At 42.1% G+C, this 22,851-nt stretch overlaps 2 protein-coding genes and 1 pseudogene across 12 annotated transcripts in view; all 3 read left to right on the top strand.

The window, feature by feature from the left end:
- Chd9 (chromodomain helicase DNA binding protein 9) overlaps positions 1-5,870 on the top strand; it is a 234,087-nt gene extending 228,217 nt beyond the window's left edge. For 5 of the 10 annotated variants that reach the window (XM_026777294.1, XM_013354625.2, XM_026777295.1 and 2 more), the window contains one exon: positions 2,449-5,870. In XM_026777294.1, the coding sequence (XP_026633095.1) occupies positions 2,449-3,318 (870 nt within the window). In that variant the 3' untranslated portion in view covers positions 3,319-5,870. The remainder of the gene's footprint in view (positions 1-2,448) is intronic. The other 5 variants (XM_013354623.2, XM_026777292.1, XM_026777291.1 and 2 more) reach the window with 1 other exon arrangement.
- LOC101991337 lies at positions 164-909 on the top strand (annotated as a pseudogene).
- Positions 5,871-14,758: 8,888 nt separating the features above from the next.
- Rbl2 (RB transcriptional corepressor like 2) overlaps positions 14,759-22,851 on the top strand; it is a 53,499-nt gene continuing 45,406 nt past the window's right edge. For both annotated transcript variants that reach the window (XM_026777286.1, XM_005369600.3), the window contains exons 1-4: positions 14,759-15,063; positions 15,743-15,873; positions 17,516-17,716; positions 20,726-20,790. In XM_026777286.1, the coding sequence (XP_026633087.1) occupies positions 14,833-15,063; positions 15,743-15,873; positions 17,516-17,716; positions 20,726-20,790 (628 nt within the window). In that variant the 5' untranslated portion in view covers positions 14,759-14,832. The remainder of the gene's footprint in view (positions 15,064-15,742; positions 15,874-17,515; positions 17,717-20,725; positions 20,791-22,851) is intronic.

Raw genomic sequence — 22,851 nt, 5'->3', positions numbered from 1 at the left:
CCTGGATGGAGGTGGGTGGTCCTTGGACTTCCCACAGGTCAGGGAACCCTGATTGCTCTTCGGGCTGATGAGGGAGGGGGACTTGATCCGGGGAGGGGGAGGGAAATGGGAGGCGGTGTTGAGGAAGAGGCAGAAATATTTAATAAATTAAAAAAAAAAAAAAGCCCTTTCCCCTGGCTAGCAGCGCGGAGGCCGCATGATGCCTGGAGTTTCTGTAAAAGACCTTAACCAGCAGGAGTTTGTCAGAGCTCTGACAGCCTTCCTCAAAAAGTCCGGGAAGCTGAAAGTCCCCGAATGGGTGGACACAGTCAAGCTGGCCAAACATAAAGAGCTTGCCCCCTAGGATGAGAACTGGTTCTACAGGCGAGCTGCCTCTACAGCACGACACCTGTACCTGCGTAGTGGTGCCAGGGTTGGCTCCATGACCAAGATCTATGGAGGACGGCAGAGAAACGGTGTCAGGCCCAGCCACTTCAGCAGAGGTTCCAAGAGTGTGGCCCGCCGCGTTCTCCAAGCCCTGGAGGGACTGAAAATGGTGGAAAAGGACCAGGACGGGGGCCGCAAGCTAACACCTCAGGGACAGAGAGATCTGGACAGGATTGCCGGACAGGTGGCAGCTCCCAACAAGAAGCATTAGGACAAAGGATGCTGGGTTAATAAATTGCCTCATTCATTAAAAAAAAAAAAAAAAAAAAACAAACTGTTCCTCAGCTCCAGGGCTACCTGCGCTCTCAGTTCTCTCTGATGAACAGGATGAATCCTCACAAACTGGTTTTCTAAATTGCTAACAACCTAATTAAACAGCTTTGTGTGTTTAAAAAAAAAATGTGTCTGAGAAGAATATCTGAGCTGAGTGGGTAGTGGTTCACGCCTTTATTCCCAGCGCTCTGGAGGCAGTGGCAGGCAAATCTCTGTGAGTTCGGGCCAGCCTGATCTACAGAGTGAGGAACAGCCAAGGCTATACAGAGAAACACTGGCTCAAAAATACCAAACAAACAAACAAACAGAAAGACTATCTAGTGCCAAAGAGGAAATATTGGAAATATATTAAGTATTTGTAGTTTAGATCATGGGCTATTAAAGCCCAACTGTATCATTTCTATAGGTGTTCAAATGGAAAAGGCAAGCTATAGAAATAAATTCAGGGTAATTATGTTTTAGTTTTGGAAAGGGGTAGGGATAGTCATAAAATAAGTGTAAAAGCAAATGATGCGTTGTACACTCTAAACAGTAGTAGTGGTGTGACTGAGTGGTGGGAGAAACATGGTTTTGTTCCATTTGTATTTATTATTGTACATTCTACAGTGAGCCATAATGCTTTTAAAGAGAAAAGGAAGTTGACCAATTAAAACCAAACAAAAAGTAGTCCCATTAGGTTTCTCCTTAAACGACTGTCTACATCTGCATCACCACAGATTGACCACTAAGCACATGGCTCAAGGTGTGCTTGGTTTAAAATACACACTTTTGGGGAAGTTGGAGGCTTAGTTTAGAAAAAATATAACATATCTCAATTTTTATACAATATATAATGCAGTAAAAATATTTGTGTTTTACTCCATTAGCCTATAGTACTAAAATTTGTGTGGTCACTAGAAAATTTTAATTATGTATGTGACTTGTATTACATTTCTACTGGACAATGCTGTTGCAGAGGTTATAAAATAAATCTCCAAAGAGTTTTGTATCCTAGAAAAATCATAGGAGTATTTCACAAAAGTAGTACAGATGACCATTTGTCCTGTTCTTGGTCACTTTCTATCAGCAGGTACCACTGCTGTTCTCAGCCACGTGTTAAGCCCTCATCTTAATTCTTCACCAATATGTGATTATTTACCAAATATAGAACACACTCTTTTGAATATAATATAAATTCATAAATCCTCCTGCCTATCATAAACATTTCCAAGTGATAGATGTATACCCAGGCATCAAAGTCCCCATGGTATCCAGATGATAATGAGTATTAATGCATTTTCCCTTTTGAGTATAATAACTTTTGTGTCTTGGCTACGTTTACCTTAATCTCAAAGTGACTGTCAAGATTGATTTGAAGCATCTCAATTTAACCTCAATTTTTTGTTTCTTTCCCTTGTCCTTCCTGTATTGCTTTCCGCGATCAGAAGGATCTGAGCAAGTGGTGATGTGCACCAAGAAAGGGTTATGAAAATGCGCTTGATAATGTTTCTTTGGTTCTTAAATTTTCTGTCCTACAAACGTAAGCTTTGCAGTATAAAGAAAACTAAATGCCTCTTTCATTATGATTTTTTTAAAAAATGGGGGCTGAGGGATAGTTGGTTGAAGCCACAAGTTAAATAAGTTATATCTTTCATAATTATTTCATATCAATATAGAATAAGTTTATGAATAGCTGCTTCTTAATAGGCTATTTGATAAGCTGATTTTATCTTCATGTAGCTGTTATTAATGAATATGTATTTTCTCCAGGGTTTTCTTCCAGAAAGTATGTATGAACGTATTCTCACTGGTCCTGTTGTGAGAGAGGAAGTAAGCAGGCGCGGGAGAAGGCCTAAAAGTGGAATTGCCAAGGCTGCAGCAGCAACAGCTGCTCCCACCAGCAGTGTGCCAGGCAATCCTTTGTTGGCCAATGGATTGCTTCCAGGTGTGGATCTCACAGCTCTTCAGGCCTTACAACAAAATCTACAAAACCTGCAGTCACTACAAGTGACTGCAGGGTTAATGGGCATGCCTGCTGGCCTTTCTTCTGGAGGAGAAACTAAGAACATGGCTGCTATGTTCCCCATGCTACTGTCAGGAATGGCTGGATTACCAAATCTGCTAGGCATGGGAGGACTTCTGTCAAAGAATGCAGAATCTGAGGCCGACGAAAAGAAAGGAAATGACTCTAAGGAGCTAGAAGGAAAAAAAGAAAGGACAGAGAGCCAAAGTTCAGAGAATGGAGGAGAAAGCTGTTTGTCGGGTTCTCCTTCAACTTCCTCCACGGCTGCGTTGAGTCCAGGTGCAGCTGCCAAGCCCGTAGCTCTTAACCCACTATTGCTGTCTAACATACTTTACCCAGGGATGCTGCTCACTCCAGGCCTTAATCTTCATATTCCAACCTTGTCTCAGTCCAATACTTTTGATGTACAGAAAAACAAAAATAGTGACTTAGGCTCATCTAAGTCAGTAGAAATAAAGGAAGAAGATTCCAGAGTTAGAGATCAGGAAGAGAAGGGAGGAACTGAGCCTAGTCCTCTCAATGAAAACAGCACAGATGAGGGTTCAGAGAAAGCTTCATCCGGGTCTGATAGTACATCATCATCATCTGAGGATTCCGACTCAAGCAATGAAGATTGATTGGGGACTCTGCACTTCATCTAAACTGGTTTTCCCTTTTCTTTAAGTACTAACTGTAAATACCCCGGTGTTGAGTGCATCAGTAACTTTCTGACAGAGCATTTCAGTTGTTTGTTTAGAAGTGCAAACTGCTTTCAGAGACGTTTTGCATGTCTTATTTCTTAAGATCCATAAGTTTCTGAACTCGGATGTACTATCAGATACATACACGTATAAAGTTACAACAAAAGGCATTATAATTTTGTTGGGGGTTAATTTTATGGAAATGATGCTCAATAAGAGTTGTATATTTAATATATTTGCAGTGAACACAGAATACTTTATGCATATTACTGATTTAATTTGAATATAGTTTTACAGCCTCCTTGACCACCTATAATTTACAGATCAAAACTCAGCAATAATTTGGGCAGCTAATGAATGTCATGAAAGCTGTAGACTCCACGTCACCATTCATTGCTTTAATCACACGAAAACGCTCTAGTGTTGTGATGCACTGCTGATGTTTCCAATTCAGGTACAAGTATGTTTTAAAGAAGAAATAAGTTTCCCAATCAGCCAATTTATCTGGCTACCTGTTACCTCAGCTGAGTTAGTTTAGGAAGTTTACATTCGTTTCTAATTCTGTACTTGTTTTCAGGGGTTTTTAAACACATCCTATATATCGTGTCAATCTGGCAAGGAACATGACTTGCATTTTACTGCGCCTAACTCAGAAATCAGTAAAAATGAAGTCATAAAATAATCTTGTGTCATATGGCTTTGGCACCCTGTACACATACATTAAAACTTTTTGAAGTTTGGCCTCCTATTGCAAATAATTATGTCTCAGATGAATAATGTCTTGTTTCCAGGGTTCAGAAAGGCAAACTCATGAACACCACGGAGAACTTTCAACAGCGCCCTTCACGTAGAAGAAAGTGTTTGTTTGCTTTATTTGTATAGGTTTCTGTTTGTGTCTGATGTCCTGGAAATATTCTGAAATAACAGGTAATAGTAGTCAAGTAATATGCAGATAGTTTGACTTAATTGAGTTTCTAGGAGTAAGAAGACAGCATGTTACCCGGAGTCAGTGTTGGGCCGTCAGCTCATAGCAAATGCTGAGCTGCCCACTTTGGAGATGCACTTTGACTGATCTCAGAATGATGTACAAACTATACCTACGAAGTCCAAGGCTTCTGTTCTGTTTCTTACAATCCTTTATCATGTACAATTTGTCTGTTATTTGATTTGTGATATCATTTCTCCTGCTAAAGCTGCTATCATTCTGACACGGTAGAGGTCCAAGGTTTACCTTTATACACATCAGAAACAATTAGAACCTACTTAGACATTCTGAGGAGAGATAAATCTTAGCATTTCCTGGTGTCTAAATAAGTCATGGTAAAGTTTGCAAGGTGGTAAATTTCAGAGGAGTGCCCCAGTTCTCTCCTATAGGAAAATTAACTTCCAGTGTGTTTTACTAGAGCTGTTGTTTGTCATGGACTAAGTGATTGTACTGGGTTTCCCAAGACCTTACCAGTAAATTATGTTTCTGTATGTAAAAACATAACCCATTATTAGACGATGTTAAATGTATTTACCAAATTTATATAAATTCCATTGGGATTGTATTATTAATTTTTTGTATTTTCTCAAAATAGTACCTTGAATTGATAGTTCTTTATGCAATGTCTTAGCAATAGTCACTGTAATGCCCATCCAGGAGCAGTGGGTAGTAATTCCTCATCATGAAAATGATATATTACATACTTAGTGTGTTCCCTTTGCAGTATTGCACTTTTGTTTAACTAGAACACACCTGTGAGATAGCCAAAGTTTTCCAGACAGTTACCTTGGTTTGCCAGTGGAGTGTTTCAGCACCACCCGTACCCCTCCTTCCTCTAGGTCTACCCACATTGTCTTTATTCCTGTCTTTCCCAACTAAAAGGAAAAAAAAATGAGGTTAAAAGAACTTAGATCTTGTCATTAAAATCTAATTTATAGCAAAATCTATGAGATAAAGTATTTTCCTAATTATGGTCTAATAAATTTGGGTAACATCCTAGTGATTCTCTTTCTATATATAATAAGGCAGTTACCGTTTTCAAAGCATTAAGGCTAATGTTAACTTTAAACATTCTCTTGGGTTTCAAGACATTTCTTTGTAGATGGCTTGGGGGAAAGTTGTTGAGGTGTCAGCTAAGAAAAACATGCAAATACGGAGATGTAAAGTTAAGGGTAAGAAGAAGAGTCGCCGGAATGACGTCGACCCTAACGTTGCAGTGGAAAGGATGTCCCAGTATGTGTTGGTAGTTACTGAAGGACGTATAGCTGGTGTTGCCTTGTATTTTAGCCGTTGTTTCAGGTTTCATGGTTCAAGTCTTAGTCCAATTTTTCTTTTGGACATTTGCAATATTTACCAGTTGTGTTTTGTGTAGTCTAAATTTGCTTTCTGTAGTTGAGCAAACGTCTTAAAAAGTCATTTGTAATTTATTAAATTACTTTCTATGATGTTCTATAGAGCAAATGGAAGTTTAATTATTTTTTATTAAACATATTCTTTGACTATTCATGATGTCAGCCTCCATACATGACAGTAATTTTTCACTTGAGTTTTATATATAATTTATCTTACTCTAGTTATAAAAGAAACAGTAGTTATAAATCTTCAAAAACACTTTAGAAGAAATGTGTACTTTGGAAGAAATGCTTAGAATGTTGATGGTTGTCTGTTTTTATTAGGCCTTTGCCACCCAGGCTTGTCTCAAACCCAGGGTTCAGTGATGTACTAGGGTTTTGAATTTTCTATATTTACATTTATAATAACATCTTAACTGTCAGATTTTCATTTTCAGTTCATTCTTTGTTCATTCATATTGATGTCTGCGTAAAAAGGAAGTAGCTCCTTAAGAGTCTTAAGTGTCAAAACCCATGTCTAGAGAGTGACTTCCACCCTAATACCAAAAATTGTGTTTCCTTTTCTTCCCCTTGTACCCCTAGAACTTCCAAAAGGACTAAAAAGACAAACCTCACCTTTTTTTTCCCTTTTTTTCTTTATTCCCCCCTGCCCGAAACAGGGTTTCTCTGTGTTGTTCTGGCTGACCTGGAACTCACTTTGTAGAACTCAAACTCACAGAGCTCCATCCTGTCTCTGCCTCCTGAATGCTGGTATTAAAGGCTGTGTTCCACCACCACGTGGCTAACCTCGCCTCTTAAAGCTGCTCCTTTTGGAAATCAATAATTAACTCATGGCCATAAGCATTTTATTTGACTCATTGTCATTTTTGGCAGAGTGGTTTGGAAACATTTACAAAAACTTCTTTCACTATGGAGATAAAAATGGGGTCTTCCAGCCGGGCGGTGGTGGTGCACGCCTGTAATCCCAGCACTCAGGAGGCAGAGGCAGGCAGATCTCTGTGAGTTCGAGGCCAGCCTGGCTACAAAGGGAGTTCCAGGACAGGCTCCAAAGCTACAGAGAAACCCTGTCTCGAAAAACAAAAACAAAAAAAAAAAATGGGGTCTTCCTCTACTTCATCTAGTTTTCGCCCAGAGGAGCAGTCTCCACGGCTACAGGCAGAGCTGGCTGAGTTGGATGTTTTTGAGAAAACACATATTGAGTGTATGTGTGTATGAAGTGACATATTTCAGATTTTGTGAAGAATAGGTAATTGTGAGGAGGACATGTCAGAGACAGCCACAGAGGATGCCCTGTAACAGGCAGTGGTGGGGTGATTTAAGGACTGCTAGCCAAAGAACACCCACTGGGACCACAGCTAGGAACCAGGAGAGGTGAGGAGCAGTTTGCTTCAGAGCCTCCCTCCATAGGACACATTGCCAGCACCTTGATGGGATTTTGTTTCCAGCCTCAACTGTGAAGAATAAATCTTCCACTTTGTGGCATTAGAGAAAAAGCATACGCTCTCATACTAAATTACAATATATAAGTGTACTGTTTGTAATACTCTGGACCACACTAATATTAGCAGTGAACATGCTTCCTCTTACTGTTACTTGAGGTGCTGAGAGTTGAAACCCACAGCCTCTCACATGCTAGGCAAGCGCTTTGCCATTGAGCTACACTGAGCATACTTCCTTGTTTCTGCTGTTTAAGGATCTTAGTTTAGGTTGCCAAGTTCATAGAGAAACTATCACTCATAATTCTTACTATCATTAGAAATATTAATTTATCTCAGTTCCTTAACAAAACTAAACAAACTGCCTAGTTCAGCAAAACTCAGTATTTTTATTTTCTTCAAATTGTTCTTTGGGATCAAAGGGTGACAGCACACACCCTTTGATCCCAGCACTCAGGTGGCAGAGACGGGTGGATCTCTGTGTGTTCAAGGCCAGCTTGGTCTAAAGAGTGAGTTCCAGGACAGCCAGAGCTGTTACACAAAGAAACCCCGTCTCAAAAAACAAAAACAAAAAATTATTATTTTCCTTGGTGAAAAATAAGACTGCATATTAGAAAACATGGGAGGAAAGGCAGAAGCACAAAGTAATCACCCGGAAATACTCCACCCACGACGATGCCTGGTCCTGAATGACCTTCATAGTCAGGGTGACTGTTAGTTACGTAGTGTGTGTGGTAAGAGTGGGGGTGATTGGTAGCCGGGTGTGGTAGCTCGTGCCTACAATCCCCGGGCTAAAATGAGGTCGCACCTTACTGTGGATGGAAAACAGAAGGCAGGTAAACTGTACATACTATTTTACAGCCTGCTTATTTGTGCTCTTTGAAGGCAAGGTCTCCTGTAGCCCAGGCTTGTCTAGTACTCGCTACACTGCCAGGGATGAACTTAGACTTCTGAAGCTCTTAACTCCACCTAGCAGGTGCTAGAAGTGTGTTGCCATAACTGCTATTGCCATGCTCTGAACTGAACACGGTTATTCTTGCATGTCAGGGGAGCCGTCTCCCAGCTGAACCCCATCTCCCTGCAACCTGCTTATTTCATTTACTGTACCAGGTCATTACAGAATCTTACAAATTGTAAGGTTTTCTGCTGTTCCACCACACGGCTCATTGAGTGCCTACTTACTGAATATTTAAAATGAGATTTTAGTATTAAGCCAGTTAAACATAATGCATCTTGTGTTTTTTGTTTTTGATTTGTGGGTGTTTGGGTTTTGTGGTGCACTGTACACTCCACTACTGAGTAGCATGCCCGGTGCTTTGTAGTTAAATAGTTGTTTAGTTGGTTTTGAGGAAGGGGGATTTGTTGCAGTTTTTTTAGACAGGATCTTGCTGTGTAGTGTTGGCCAGCTTGATACAAAGAATATATATAGCGCAGGCTGCTTTCAAACTCAAAGTAATCCTCCAGCCTCAGGCTCCCATTTCCTTCCTCACTTTTGGAAGTCCTTTTCACTGGTAAAATTAGTTGATTGGTAGCGATATAAGTTCATTTCTTCTGCTGTGGGTTGACTCCATATTCTGTGGCGCTGTCATGGAAGCGACAGCTGTTTTTCCACGGTTAGCATTGTTGTATGTGGTGCTCATGTTGCTGAGATGAAGCCAAGGGTTTCGCACATGCTCAGTGTGTCCTCTTCCATCAAGCTTCTTTATTTACTTCTATTCCATTTGTTTCTTTGGGGTTTTTGAGACCGGGTTTCTCTGTGTAGCTCTGTCTCTCCTGGAACCAAGCTGTCTTCGAACTCAGATCACCTGCCTCTGCCTCCTTAGTACTGAGGTTAAACGTGTGCCTCCCCACTGCCCAGTTAAGCCTCTTTATTGTTAATGTACAGCTATTTTTTATGTTGGTTTTGGTGGGTTTTGAAACAGTTGCACTAGGTAGCCCATGCTGCTAAGTGATGGTTTGTAAAGTCATGCACCACCACCCTCCACGGCCTAGGCATTTGTTTTGTGTATGCGTGTGGGGTGCATACGTGCATGTGGAGGCCTGAGTTCAACATGTACTGTCCCTGAACCATCCTCCACCGTGTGAGTGTGTGTGTGTGTGTGTGTGTGTGTGTGTGTGCGTGCACGCGCACGCGCTCTGAAGGTCAGAGGTCAATACTAGAGGCAGGGTCTCTCACTGAACCTGGTATGTACTGACTGGACAGCAAGTGCTAGGGACCTGCTTCTCTCCACCCTCCTGCACTAGGGTCACAGATGAACATAACTGTGCCTTACTTTGATGACTGCTGGGGATCCAAGTTCAGGTCCTCATGCTTGTTCAAGATTATAGGTGAGGCACATGGGCCCAGCTTTTTATGTGGGTGCTAGAAATTCACACTTAAATTCTCTTGCTTTCATGGCAAGCAGACTTAACTGAGCCATCTCCCCAGCCCCAGTGTTTTGGGGCTTTTTTGAATAGGGTCTTTGGTGCACACTGGTCTGGAACTCAGCTGCCTCAAATTTCACAGAGCTTTTGGTTTACTTGATGCGGGGCCTTATGCTTTTGCCCACTCTTGTCTGGAACTTGGACTCAAGTGATCCTCGTGCCTCAGCCTCCTGAGTGCTGGGAGTATAGTATGCACCAGTGCTCTCAACTTCAATGGCAAGTTTTAAATGTTTATATGATCATTTCAATCTCCCTCCTTTATGGCTTCCATTGTTAATATTTTTCTCATACAAAAATATTTAGCCCCCAAATTACACATATATTTGCTTTTATGTTCTTTATTAAAAAATACTTAATGTGTTTATTGGCTTAGAATTTATATTTGGTTACATAGATTAAGATAGGAATCATAATTAAAATTTTTCCAGATAATTAGTGCTCTAACATTATTTACTCCACTGATAGAACATGCAAGCCTTTATCACAATTAATTCACACAGTATTTAAGACATATACATATTATAATCACATTTCTTTTTGGAGAGATGGCTCAGAGGTTAAGAGCACTGACTGCTCTTCCAGAGGTCCTGAGTTCAATTCCCAGCAACCACATGGTGGCTCACAGCCATCTGTAATGAGATCTGGTGCCCTCTTCTGGCTAGAAAGCATACAGACAGAACACTTTACATAATAAAAAATCTTTAGAAAAAAGAAAGAAGGAAAGAAAGAAATCAAGTCAGAAAAAAAAAAAAAGATGAGCCGCTCTGCTGGCTCTAAAAAATCCAATCAGACCATATTAAAACACATCAAATGCCTGTGTTTAATAGATTGTGGTCCCAGGTGGCCAGGAGAGCATGCACAAACACACAAACCACATGTTCTTCTTTCCTGCACAAGCCTAAATAGCCTGGGGGAATGGTCCTGACCCTCCCCAGAGAGGGGTCAGTGCTTGGCAGGCTGGGAGTTGGAGTCCAAACCAGGGCAATTGCCAGGCCAGGGGCTTCCAATCATTGAGAAAGTCTGTTTTTGACTAAGCAATGACTAAATGTTATACAGAAGCTAAAAATAAGATCCAGTACTTATTCAACCCTGGTAAAGCTTCCCTTCTTGGGTGTTCAATACCAAATCTTGGAGCCCTAAACCAATGAGGAGTAAAGGGGCTAAAAGGACAGAGACTAGTTTGACCCTTGCCTTCCAAGGGCAGCCATGGACTATAAGATTGGGCCCTTTTAGAAGAGAATCACCAGAGCAAAATGTCCTCTTTGTTTCCAAGAGTCTTAGGGCTTTTTTACTGTGAAGAGACATCATGACCACAGCAAATCTTATAAGAATAACATTTAATTGAGGGTGATGGCTTAGGGTTTCAGAAATTCAGCCCATTATCATCACAACGGGGACAGCATGGTGGTATGCAGGATACCATGGTGAGAGTGCTACATCCTGCAGGCAACAGGAAGTCAACTGAGATACTGTGGTATCCTGAGCATAGGAAACCTCAAAGCCCGCCCCCACAGTGACACACTTCCTCCAACAAGGCCACACCCACTCCAACAAACCCACCCCTCCTAATAATGTCACTCTCTAAGAGATTATGGGGGCCAATTACATTCCACTCCATGGGCCCCATAAGCTTATAACAAGATCATAGTGCAAAATGCACTTATTCCAACTTCAAAAGTCCCATAGTCCATAACAGTCTTAACAATGTTTAAAAGTTCAAAGTCTCTTATGAGATTCATACAGTTGCATAGGATATAAGTTACCATTCCAAATCCCATTACCATAGGATATACATCCCCCTTGCTATGCAGCAGAGCATAGCAAGGAAATATTGGACCAAAGCAAGACCAAAAGCCAGCTGGGCAAACTTCAAAACTCAAATTTTAGGGGAAATGGGTGATTTCTTTTAGGGCTCTCCCCCAAACCCCCCTTTTTATCTTGCCCTTTGAACTCATGTATGGAGAGCTGATTTTAACGGCCTCTCACCTAAAACCTCTCCCTTTCCTGGTCACCTGCTTACTCCACTGTTATCCCATCTTCGCTCCCTATTATGGGATTTTACCCAGTACTCATTGTGTCAACCATGTGCCAATTTATGCCCACCGCCGATTAAAATAGGAGATCAGGTACTATTCTCTCCCCAGACCAATGCCCTTCACCCATTTCCCCTAAATTCCAGGGCCCCTTTAAAGTAATTCTTGTAACTCCCACAGCTGCCAAGCTCGAGGGACTCTCTCATTGGATCCACCTGTCTCACCTTAAACCTTTGACTCTTCCAGCTCAAGATACCCCTCCTATACAGTAACTCAAATGGGGCCCTGCTCCCTTAAGTTCCAGAGGACACCAAGATCAGCCACTTTTTCTCCAGTTCCAGAAAAATAAAAGTTTCATCACCGTACTCAACCCTCCTGTGCCATGTACTCTCCCTCTTCCTCTTCCTCTTCTCTGCTTTACCAACTTCTCTATATCTCCAACGTCATACTTAAATTTCCAGTTAACCACTCTGCTGTTATTAGAGAGACCATCATTAAACACAGAGCCAGAGATACAAGGATTGTCAAAAGCCCAGATGGTAAGAAACAATAACGAGCTTGGGGAATTCACAGCCCCAGACTCCAAAAACTCACAACAGACTTTAACATAACAGGTTCATCACTGACTGCAGCAGTGTCTCCTGGATGTTAAGGTAATACCATGATGCTAAAGAGAACAAGTGCCTTAAGATCTGCTTCAGGTAAAACATTAAGGGTCTAATGATTTTCATTCTAATAATTCTCCTTTTTCCTCCCTCCTACCCACCGTCTTCCATTCCAACACTATATTATCATAATCATAAGCTTTTAATATGTCTAAAATTTATTTCTTTAAAAACATTTTTTCATAAGCTCCAGGTAGCCAATTGGACCTATCTAAATGGACCAGACTGGCCCAGAATAAGTATCATTTAATTCTTCCCTTATCATTTCCTGGTCTCGGGAACCCCTGGGAAATTCCCTCTTCCACCACCCCAACTTCTCTATCTACCATCTAATCAACAGGAGCTAAATTTTTTTTTCAGACATAATTTCCTGCCTTTCCAGCATCTTGCGAGGTCCAAGCTGCCAGCCAGCCAGTTCTGCAGAGTGTGGAAAAAACAAAAAACACAAAAGTAATCAGCTACCCCAGGACGCGGTCAAGCATCTCAACTCTCCGATGTCCACAAAATCAGCAGGAATAAGTCACGAAAGACCTTATGATGCCCCATTCCCATTCATTAAAGACCCCCCAAACCCCCCAACTTTTTATAATAAACCAAAGGGTGGAATGTTATGAGTTCAGCCACAATAAGGCTGACACTTCAAGATTCTAGGGCCATGCATGTGCCCTCAGGCAGCTGTGCCTAATGGCCCCAGGGATGTTAAAGGGCCCTGCATGACCCACGTGCAGTGTGGCTGGTGTGGCTGCATCATCCACATATGACTCAGCTAAGTCCTTGCATGCATGCGTGAGCCCCGTCATCTACATATGACATAGTCTTGTCAACCCACTGTGTGCATGGCTAGGCAGCTTTTAAAAGCTAGACATGCCCTCTCTCTCCCTCTCTCTCTCCCTCTCTCTCTCCCTCCCTCCCTCCCTCCCTCCTCCTCTGGTGGAGGAGGGGTCATCTGGCTATGTGTTACTTTCATTGGTTAATAAAGAAACTGCCTTGGTCCTTTTATAGGACAGAAAATTAGGTAGGCGGAGTAAACAGAACAGGATGCTGGGTAGAAGGCAGCGAGGAAGACGTGATGAAGCTCCGGCCCAAGAGGGATGTAGGTTAGCATCTTCTTGGTAAGCCACCACCTCGTGGTGCTACACACATGAATAGATATGGGTTAATCAAGATATGAGAGTTAGCCAGTAAGAGGCTAGAGCTAATTATCCAGTCAGTGTTTAAATGAATACAATTTGTGTGTTGTTATTTCGGGTAAAGCTAGCAGGGAGCTGGGCCGCAGCCCACCGCTCCTTTCACTACCCTCCTCCTCCTCTTCCTCTTCCTCCTCTTCCTCTTCCTCCTCCTCCTCCTCCTCCTCCTCCTTCTCTCTCCCCTCTCTCTCTCTTTCCTACTTTCTCCCTCCCTCCCTCCCCCCCCTCCCTCTACACTGACTTCCCTAGGCCTGTATTCGCCCCCTCTAATAAACTCCTAAGCAGCTTTGTTGCGTGTTCTGTTAGGTTTGTTGCATGTTTTGTGTTTCCTTCTCACTCATGCCAGATAATTTCCCTAATTTCAGTCACCTGTCCTGAAATACCATTCCATCTTAGATGCCAAAGGATCAGCTTTCCCAGTTCCAGGTTCTGAGCATGCTCAGTCTGCACTGCTACCTTGCTTAGTTGTATTTCCCGTTGCCTGTCCTTACTCACACAACGTAAGTGTGAAAGGCCTGGAAATTAGGGGTGTCATTAAGATGTCAATCCTGCAAGTCTGTTGGCTAATATAATCTTTAAGTTATCTTTGAAAACACATTCATGACTACTTGTTTGGTTGAGAGGTTTTTTTTGGTTTTTGTTTGGTTAATGAGATCTTTCTTGGCCCAAAATATCTTTGCCATAGATAGTGTTGACAGAGGAGCATCTCTTGAGGAATTGGCCTGTGGGCCATCCCTAGGCAGATGGGGAGCTGTTTTAGAAGTGCAACTGACCCAGCAAGGAGGAGCTAGCCTGTAAGCGTCTTGCTTTAGCCTCCCTCAGTGATGGACTGTAAAGTCTAAAATAAAATAAGCCCTTTCCTCCCCAAGTTGGTTTCAGTCAGTGTTTTCTCAGTAACAGTAACGCAAACTAGAACGAGCAGCTGAGCTATTATCCAGACTTTGGAACTTTTAATCTTTACTATTATCTGAAAAATTCTAGGTGAAAAGGAAGTGTTTGCCTGAAGAGCTTAGATACTAAGGCTTCTCCTGTAGATATTTCTTGGTTATTTTCTCTTCAAAAGAGCCTTCTGAATGGTCTCACTGTTGAGAGACACTTAAAATGGGAGGGAGCGTTCATTTGCCCCGACGTGAAGCACAGCTCCTTTTGCTCTTCCTTCTTCCACGACTTTTGGTCCCCCTGAGATGCCGGCAGAGACTACATTTCCCAGCAGGCTGTGCTCAGACTTACGGGTGCCCGCATAGGCCCGAGGGGATCTGGGGGCGGCACAGTCTTGGTGCAAACTGCTGACCGGCCGGCGCTTCGCGGTTTGAATGGCTGCGGGCCCGGGCCCTCGGCGCATCTGAAGAGCCGCGGCCTCCGGTGCGCCATGCCATCTGGAGGCAACCAGTCGCCACCGCCTCCTCCTCCGGCCGCAGCCAGCTCGGAGGAGGAGGAGGAGGATGGCGACGCGGCAGACGGTGCTCAGCCCGCGGGGTCACCGGGCCCTCAGATCCAGCAGCGGTTCGAGGAGCTGTGCAGCCGCCTCAACATGGACGAGGCGGCGCGAGCTGAGGCCTGGGGCAGCTACCGCAGCATGAGCGAGAGCTACACGCTGGAGGTGCGCTCGCAGACCATCCGGGGAGGTCGGGGGGCTCGGTGTGGCTCTGGGGTCGCTTGGTCGTTTGCTCTGCACCATTGCCTCTGCCGTGGCTTTGCAGCCGTCAGAGGAGACGCGTTAAGTTTCGCGTTAAGTTACGTGTGAGAACGGCTTAAGATCTGTCACCCCTCTCCCTACCCCCCCGGCAGTTGAAAACCGGTGTAGACACACACATTTGTTGCTGAGCTCGGGCACTCTTTTTGGCTGTCACGCACCTATAGTTTTGTTATGTCCCGTTCTTGGGACGGGGCTTGAGGTTGACAAAAAATGGCCATTCGGGCCAGTGCCTGTCAACTCTGCAGGCACCTCCCATGCATGGGCCAATGGGAAGTGACACGGAAGTCCGGATTGTTTATCAGCTGCCTGTGCATATGGCCCTCTTATTTTATATATAGCTTATGGAAGGAGCAGGGCATAGAGGCCCACGATTCGAAGGCTAAGCAATACCTATAAGCAATTAACCTAAAACGCGGTGGTTATGCCCGTGTCATTTTGCTGGGTCGGTATATATATTCATCTGTTCACACATCGAATTCACCCCTCTCCGTTGTTACAGCCGTGGGAAAGAAACGGGGCGACTTCAGACCTTAAAAATCCGAGTGACTCTGGACAAGTTTTTAAGCACTGTTTTCTTTTTCAGGGGAATGATCTTCACTGGTTAGCATGTGCCTTATATGTGGCTTGCAGAAAATCTGTCCCAACTGTAAGCAAAGGGACCGTTGAAGGAAACTATGTGTCTTTAACTAGAATCCTTCGATGTTCCGAGCAGAGGTAACTATTAGAGCTTGAAAAGGAGAATGTAGCTAAAATAAAAGCTTACAAATCCCGCTGATAGTGAAGTTTCTCTTTGTATACTATTCTCTGAGCCTCTAACATGTAGATTGCTGAATTTAGAAACTGAGTCATGGTTTTCCTTTGCTATCTCAGAGTCAGGCTCATATTTTACTAACAAGTATATTTGCATTTTAATGCATGAAAGGTTATGGCTCGTTGTGTAATGTTAATATAAATTTAAATAAAGATATCGAATCAGAAAGGTAGACCAGCCTATCAAGTGGCATTATGCTTAGATACATGTGCGTGAAACTTGTGCTTAATGTACGTGAAATGCGTAGAACAGAAAATGCATGTTCTCTGACCCTAAAGAAAGTCCTGTCCACATACCAATATGTTTATTACACCATTTGAAAATTCATGATTTTTGTATGGGCATGAGTGTTTTTCTGCATGTATGTGTGTACCACATGTGTTCCTAGTGTCTGTGAGGCCAGAAGAAAGCACTGGATGCCCTGGACCTGGAGGTCCCGGTGGTTGTAAGTCACCATGTTTGTGCTGGAACAGACCTGCGTCCTCTGCAGGAGCACCAAGTGCTCTTAACCACTCACACCTCTCCAGCCCAAACCATTTTTTTTTTTAAAAAAAAAAAAGAAAATTATTAGTAATCTGAATTTCTCTTGGTTGAGTGAATACAGGAAGTTTTTTTTATGTTCATAGGAAGGATGATTGTAGTAATTAAATGAATGAGTTAGGTATTTCCATGTATTGATTCTAGTGAATCTCAGAAACATTCAATGAAAATTAAGTTGTAGAATGCTACTTATATGATACATTTTATATAAAATGTAAACGCAAACAAAAAATACTTTTTTAAAATGAATATAAGTATGGAAAATTAACATCAGAATGGGGGGTTATATTTTGGGGGGAAGTAGAGAATGAGATTAGGAAGATGTACACATTGAAATTTTGGCTGTTTCCATACTAACTTTAGCGTCTTATTTAAAAAACATTTTTAAGATTCATTTTATTTTCTGTGTATGAGTATTTTGCCTTTATGTATGAACGTGTGTCTTGTGCATGTTTAGTGCCCAAGGAGGTCAGAGGGGACATCAGATCTCCAGGGACTGAAGTGAGCCAGAGTCATAAGCTACCTTGTAGGTGCTGGGCATTGAACCAAGGTCCTGCAAGAAGAGCAAACACTCTTAACTGCTGAGCCATCTCTCCAGCTCCACAGTTTTAGTATTTAAAAAATCTGAGCAGGGGCCAGTGAGATGAAGGCACAGGTAAGAGGTCCTGCCACACCCAGCAGGAAAATGTAAGCAATAAGGTGGACAGTGGTTGAGGGAGACACCCAGCATCAGTTTCTGGCTTCCTATGCATTTCCTCACACTGCCTACGTGAACACACACACACACACACACACGCACACAGAAACCAAAGCAATCATAGTCTGAGCAAAGTTGATTAGGAGATTGGAGTGATAGACAAACGGTAGGAGGTAAAGCTAGCCAAAGGCATGCGTTGATTTTGTCATTGCCGAAATATGATTTGATGAAGTGATTTGGGTGTATTGTTAATTGTATTGGCATCACCTTTATGTTACTAAGGTACTCAATTTTATTTTTGATATCAGCTTAATTGAATTTTTTAACAAGATGAAGAAGTGGGAAGACATGGCAAATCTACCCCCACAATTCAGAGAACATACGGAAAGATTAGAAAGAAACTTCACTGTGTCTGCTGTAATTTTTAAGAAATATGAACCCATTTTTCAAGATATTTTTAAATATCCCCAAGAAGAACAACCTCGCCAGCAAAGAGGACGAAAGCAGAGGTAAGCTTCTGTGTGTGTTTGGGAGCAGCCTTCCTCTGAAGTGCAGTTCCTCACTCTTTAAAAGGAAACATGATTTCAGAAATTACTTTTTCCTAAGAAGTTAGGCTTTTTTGTTTGTTTTGAGACAGGGTCTCACTTTGTAGACTTGGGGCATGGAATTCACTCTGTAGACCAGACTGGCCTCCAACTCATAGAGATCTGCCTGCCCCTGCCTCTCAGTCCTGGTATTAAAGATGTGTGCTCCCACACCTGACTTCAAATGTTTTTTGTTTGTTTTGTTTTTTTTAAATGATAATTTGTTGTTGTTGTTGTTGTTTGCTGTATGTTAGAAGTTGTCTGGCTTCTTTCATAATGCAAAATGTTTGGGTTTTATACTGATATAAAATTTCCTTTTTTATTTATTTTTATGCAGGTTGACAAATCAGACCTTAAGTACTTTCTCCAGTTGACTTCCTTGGTATAGATCAGATACTCATATTTTCTATTTCTATTATTTGACCTTTCTGTCAAACTGAATGAATAATAGTCCCCTGAAATCAGTTTGATGTTCATAGCCAGTCAGCATCAGAGAAACTAGACTGAGTGAGAATAGGGGAATTCAACTACTCTGGACTTGTTTTCCGGTCCAGTTCTACAAAATCAGCTTATCTGGTTTAGTGTTTCCGGTCTTTACAGCTGTGGGCAATTACAAGATTAAAAACTGCCCTCCTTTAACATCCAGGTTTGTTTAAAACAGAGAGAGGGAAATTCTGCTCTTAAAGTATATCAAGGAATTTCCTTTTAAACAGTATTCATAAGAAATGTCCAAGGTGGGGAGAACTGCGCTTGGGATGTAAAATGAAATTAAAAAATGTACAAGAGGGCCGTGTGTGATGGTGCACACCTTGGTCCCAACTCTTTGGAGGCAGAGGCAGGCAATCTACAAAGTGAGTTCCAGGATGGTCAGCGTCCTCAGAAATCATGTGTAGAAAAACAACAACAGTAACAAAAAAATTTACTCAAGAGGCTGGGTATAGTTACACACAACTGTAATTCCAGCATTAAGGAGGCTGAAGCAGGAGGATCACCTGGACTGTACAAGAGAGATTCTGTCTCAGCCAAAAAGAGAAACAAAACAAAATCCAAAGCCCCTGAAATGGGGGAAGGAATATCATTGTGTAGACAGGCTAGACTTAAACTTACTAGGTAGCCCAGGCTGGCCTCAAGCTTGTTCTGTCCTATCCTGAGCAGAGCTCTCCTTGGCCCCACTGTCCCCAGCTTTGTAATGATGTGTTCTGAACTTTCGTTTCAAGCTGTCTTTGAGTCTTAGTAAGGCTACCATGATCATTTAAAAAAAAATAGCTTTTTTCCTTTAGAAAGTCTAAAAATAACTTCCTGCACACTTGTTCGGTATGTGTGTATATCACCCAGTTCTAATTAAGAGGCTTGTATTATTTCTTCAAGGAATTTTACATTTATACTATTCTGTACTTATGGGTGAGTGTTGGAAACTGAATCCAAGGTGAATGCTAGACACATTCTCTAAGACTCATGCTCGCTCGAGCACGTTCTGCTAACAGTCACACTAGTGATATGTGGCACTTACCTGTGTGTGTGTTATGAGGCAAGCACTCTTCTTGGATGCAAACATGTACTATGACAAGCTTATAGGTTTTTGACTTGTTAGGCATGGAAAAATAAGTGCCTAGGACAATCCCTGCACCTGCTGAGTGGGTAGACTTACTGCAGAACGCTTGCTTTACCATGGTTGTACTGCCTCTTGTATGACTGTAATGTACAGTCAAACACAGCAACAAGAAATAACTGTTGCGGTATCATGCAGGGGATGGGGATTTAGACAACCCATGGTCTCTCTTCTGAGAGGTGACAGTAAAATGAGGGGCAGGAAGTAGCATACAGGCACTGTGAGTGCAGCAGATACGGAAAAGGGGGATTTCGGAGGCAAAAAGAAATCGAGATGAGCCAGTTCGATGGCTTTACATGGAGTAAGTAGAAATGGGTAGGATTTAGGCAGATTACGTTAGAGATAGAGATGAGGTCTTATAGAGGAACTAGCAATAGGTGTAGAAGTGACAAGCCAGAGGGAACTGGGGAGCAAGGAGGTTAGTCAAGGTATCCCCAGGGTCGTAATGTTACAGAGCTAACATTTAGAGTAGCTTATGTATTACAAGCAAAAGAGCCTAAATTTTATGTTTGAGGCCAATCAAAATCATAACTAGTTTATCATATACTATGGCAAAAAGGCCATATCTTTCTTTCTTTTTTTGAGAAAGGGTGTCATCTAGCCCAGGTATCTTTGAACATGTTAAATATCCAAGCACAGCCATGAACTATAGAGTCTTCTGCTTCCACCTCCTCAGTGCAGTAAGAAGCTACTTTTAAAAGTCCAACTGACGGTTCACTGTGACTGTGGCCGAGTAGATTAGGTCTAGTGTTACTCCTAAATACAGGAACTCTGATGGGTGAAGGACAAAGGCCAAGAGAAGCAAGTGGCTGCTCATGCTAGCGCCAGAACTACACCAAGTCTCCTGCTCGTCTCTGGGGTGTGCTGCTTCTCTTGAGCCTTATTAAAATAGGCTCTGTAAAGCTGGGCATGATAACACCCACCTGTAATGCTAGCACGTGGCAGAGTCAGGTGTTCAAGGCCAGCCTGGATTACACGTCCTGTCTCCAAAAACAGAAAAATGGAAAGACTTAACCTCTAGAGTTAGCTTCAGGAATGTGATTTTATAAAAACAGAAATGGTTATTTTCTTTTTATTTTGTGCCTTACGTATCTTGACCCCAAAGACTTAGAAAGTCTCTCCCTCTTCCCCCGAACTGCTTTCTCTGCCTCCCAGCTGTTTGCTCTTAGTATTTGGTTGGGGCAGAGCTTCTTCCACATTTCCCCGTCGAGCCAAGTCTGCTTTCCCTCCTGTGTCTGTGGGCTTGTCTCCACTGATTTGAGTCATTTTGGATGTCTCTTTGTTATGTTTGTATTTGTCTTACGAGTTTGTTTTTCCCCCTCCAGGCGACAGCCCTGTACCACATCTGAAATTTTCCACTTTTGCTGGGTGCTTTTTATATATGCAAAAGGTAAGCAAAGAGTAACATTTATTTGGATAGGAATTGCTAACCTGCATTTTCAGGTGCTGATTCTATCAGCTGTATTATGGATCAGGAAGAAAGGCCCACTTTTCTTAAAAGGATCCTTTTTACAGTATCCACATTTCCTCTATTAGATGGCATACCTTTTCATTTTATACTTGTTCCACATCTCTGTGATGTGAAGCTCTCGTTTTGAATTGTGGATGGAACCCCACTCTGTATCTAGGGCTCTGATCTCCATAAGATGTGTCTGATTCATTGAGTGGGACTGAAATCCTCACAGTGGTTCTGATGACTTTCTGCATGTCCACAGGTAACGTGTGTCTAAACTTAATCAGATACTTAGAATCTTTTTCTCTCCTCTTTTCATTCTGTTACTCTATCCAAGGTTGCATGTGCGGAAATACATCCCCATATAGTGATAATTCTTAACAGTCTAAGGAGAAGGTACAGTTATATTCATTAGCTTTTTCTCTATAGACTGTGGCATATAACTACCACTAAGATAGTTCAATAAGATGCAAATTGTCAGAACTGGAAGGAGTCTCATGTATACCATAGTCCAACCTTTATGTATTCAGGATACATTCTAAGACCTGGACCCAAAGAAGTTCCTATACAGGGGTTCCTATACATACCTACATAAAGTTTAATTTAAATATTAGGCACAATAAAAGATAAATGACATCAGTTATAATAAGAACAGAGCTGTTATGTTGGTATATAGAGGTTATATAAATGTTACCCCTATCAATTATCTTATTGTACTCTAAATCTTAGGAGCATCAGCATATGATTCTTTTAAAGATTTACTTTTGTTTTATATGTATGGATGTTTTGCCTGCATGTATACCTGTGCACTGTGTGCGTGCAGTACCAGAGGAGGTCAGAAGGGGGCATCCAATATCTTGGACCTGGAGATAGAGATGGTCGTGAGGCTCCATATCGGTGCTGGGAGCCAAACCCTGAGTTATCTGAAAAAGCAGCTGTGCTCTTAACCACTGAGCAATCTCTCCAATAAATTTATGTTTTTATTTAAATTAAGGACACTTATCTTTTCACTTAGTGGAAACACTTCCATGTTTTGTCTTTTCTTTGGCAAGTTGCTGAATTATTTTAGGGTCATTGTTAAGTAAGCTACAGATTACTTGAATAAAATCACTGCCGTATGGAAACAATAGATCAAGTAAGCGTGAAAGCAACTAATTGGCTAGTGGATGCATAGCATATTCAACCTGGATATGCAGAACACGGGGATGATTCATGTTCCAGGTAGCACAGAGCTGGACAGAGCAGAAAAACATGCAATTTTAAACTTAGTTTTTATTTGTCTGAGGCTTACAATGTAGACCAGGCTAACCTGGAACCTGTGACCCTCCTGCTTCAGTCTCCCTAGTCTTAGATTACAGATATCTTTGCCTGAGAATTATTTCTTAAATTTTCCATTTTTTTTTTGTCTGTTGATCAAAGGTAACTGAAACTATAAAAATAAAATCATGGGTAAAGGAAAATTACTGTATAAGAGATTCCCTTTATTAGATCAACTATCTTAAATGACTTGATTTCAAGATTAGGCAGTTAAAGCCCAGAAATGTTAAGACTAATGCTAGGATTTGAATCCAGATCTCTTGTCTCCCAGCTTGATGCTGACCGTGTAGGTGTGGTCTCCAGGTGTGAAGGGAGAGGAGTCCTCCGTCAGCTGTGCGCCCAGCTGCAGGTGTGGTCTCCAGGTGCGAAGGGAGAGGAGTCCTCCATCAGCTGTGCGCCCAGCTGCAGGGTGGTCTCCAGGTGCGAAGGGAGAGGAGTCCTCCGTCAGCTGTGCACCCAGCTGCAGGCAGAGTCTTTGTGAGCTCTTTAGTTTTGCTCTCCATAACAATGATGTTGGCTGCTTTCTTAGTGCAGTCAGAAGTCACAGATGTGGCCCGGGGTAGGTGTTTGCTTAGTGTGCACAAGACCCTGGATTTCCTTTTAAGCACCACAAAAATAAAACAAAATAAAATAAATGTGACAGCCGGGCGATGGTGGCGCACGCCTTTAATCCCAGCACTC

Source organism: Microtus ochrogaster, unplaced genomic scaffold (genome assembly GCF_000317375.1).
Source record: "Microtus ochrogaster isolate Prairie Vole_2 unplaced genomic scaffold, MicOch1.0 UNK54, whole genome shotgun sequence".
NCBI lineage: Eukaryota > Metazoa > Chordata > Mammalia > Rodentia > Cricetidae > Microtus > Microtus ochrogaster.
The sequence above is the reverse complement of the archived record's forward strand: the minus strand, read 5'-3'. Positions and strand labels throughout refer to the sequence as shown.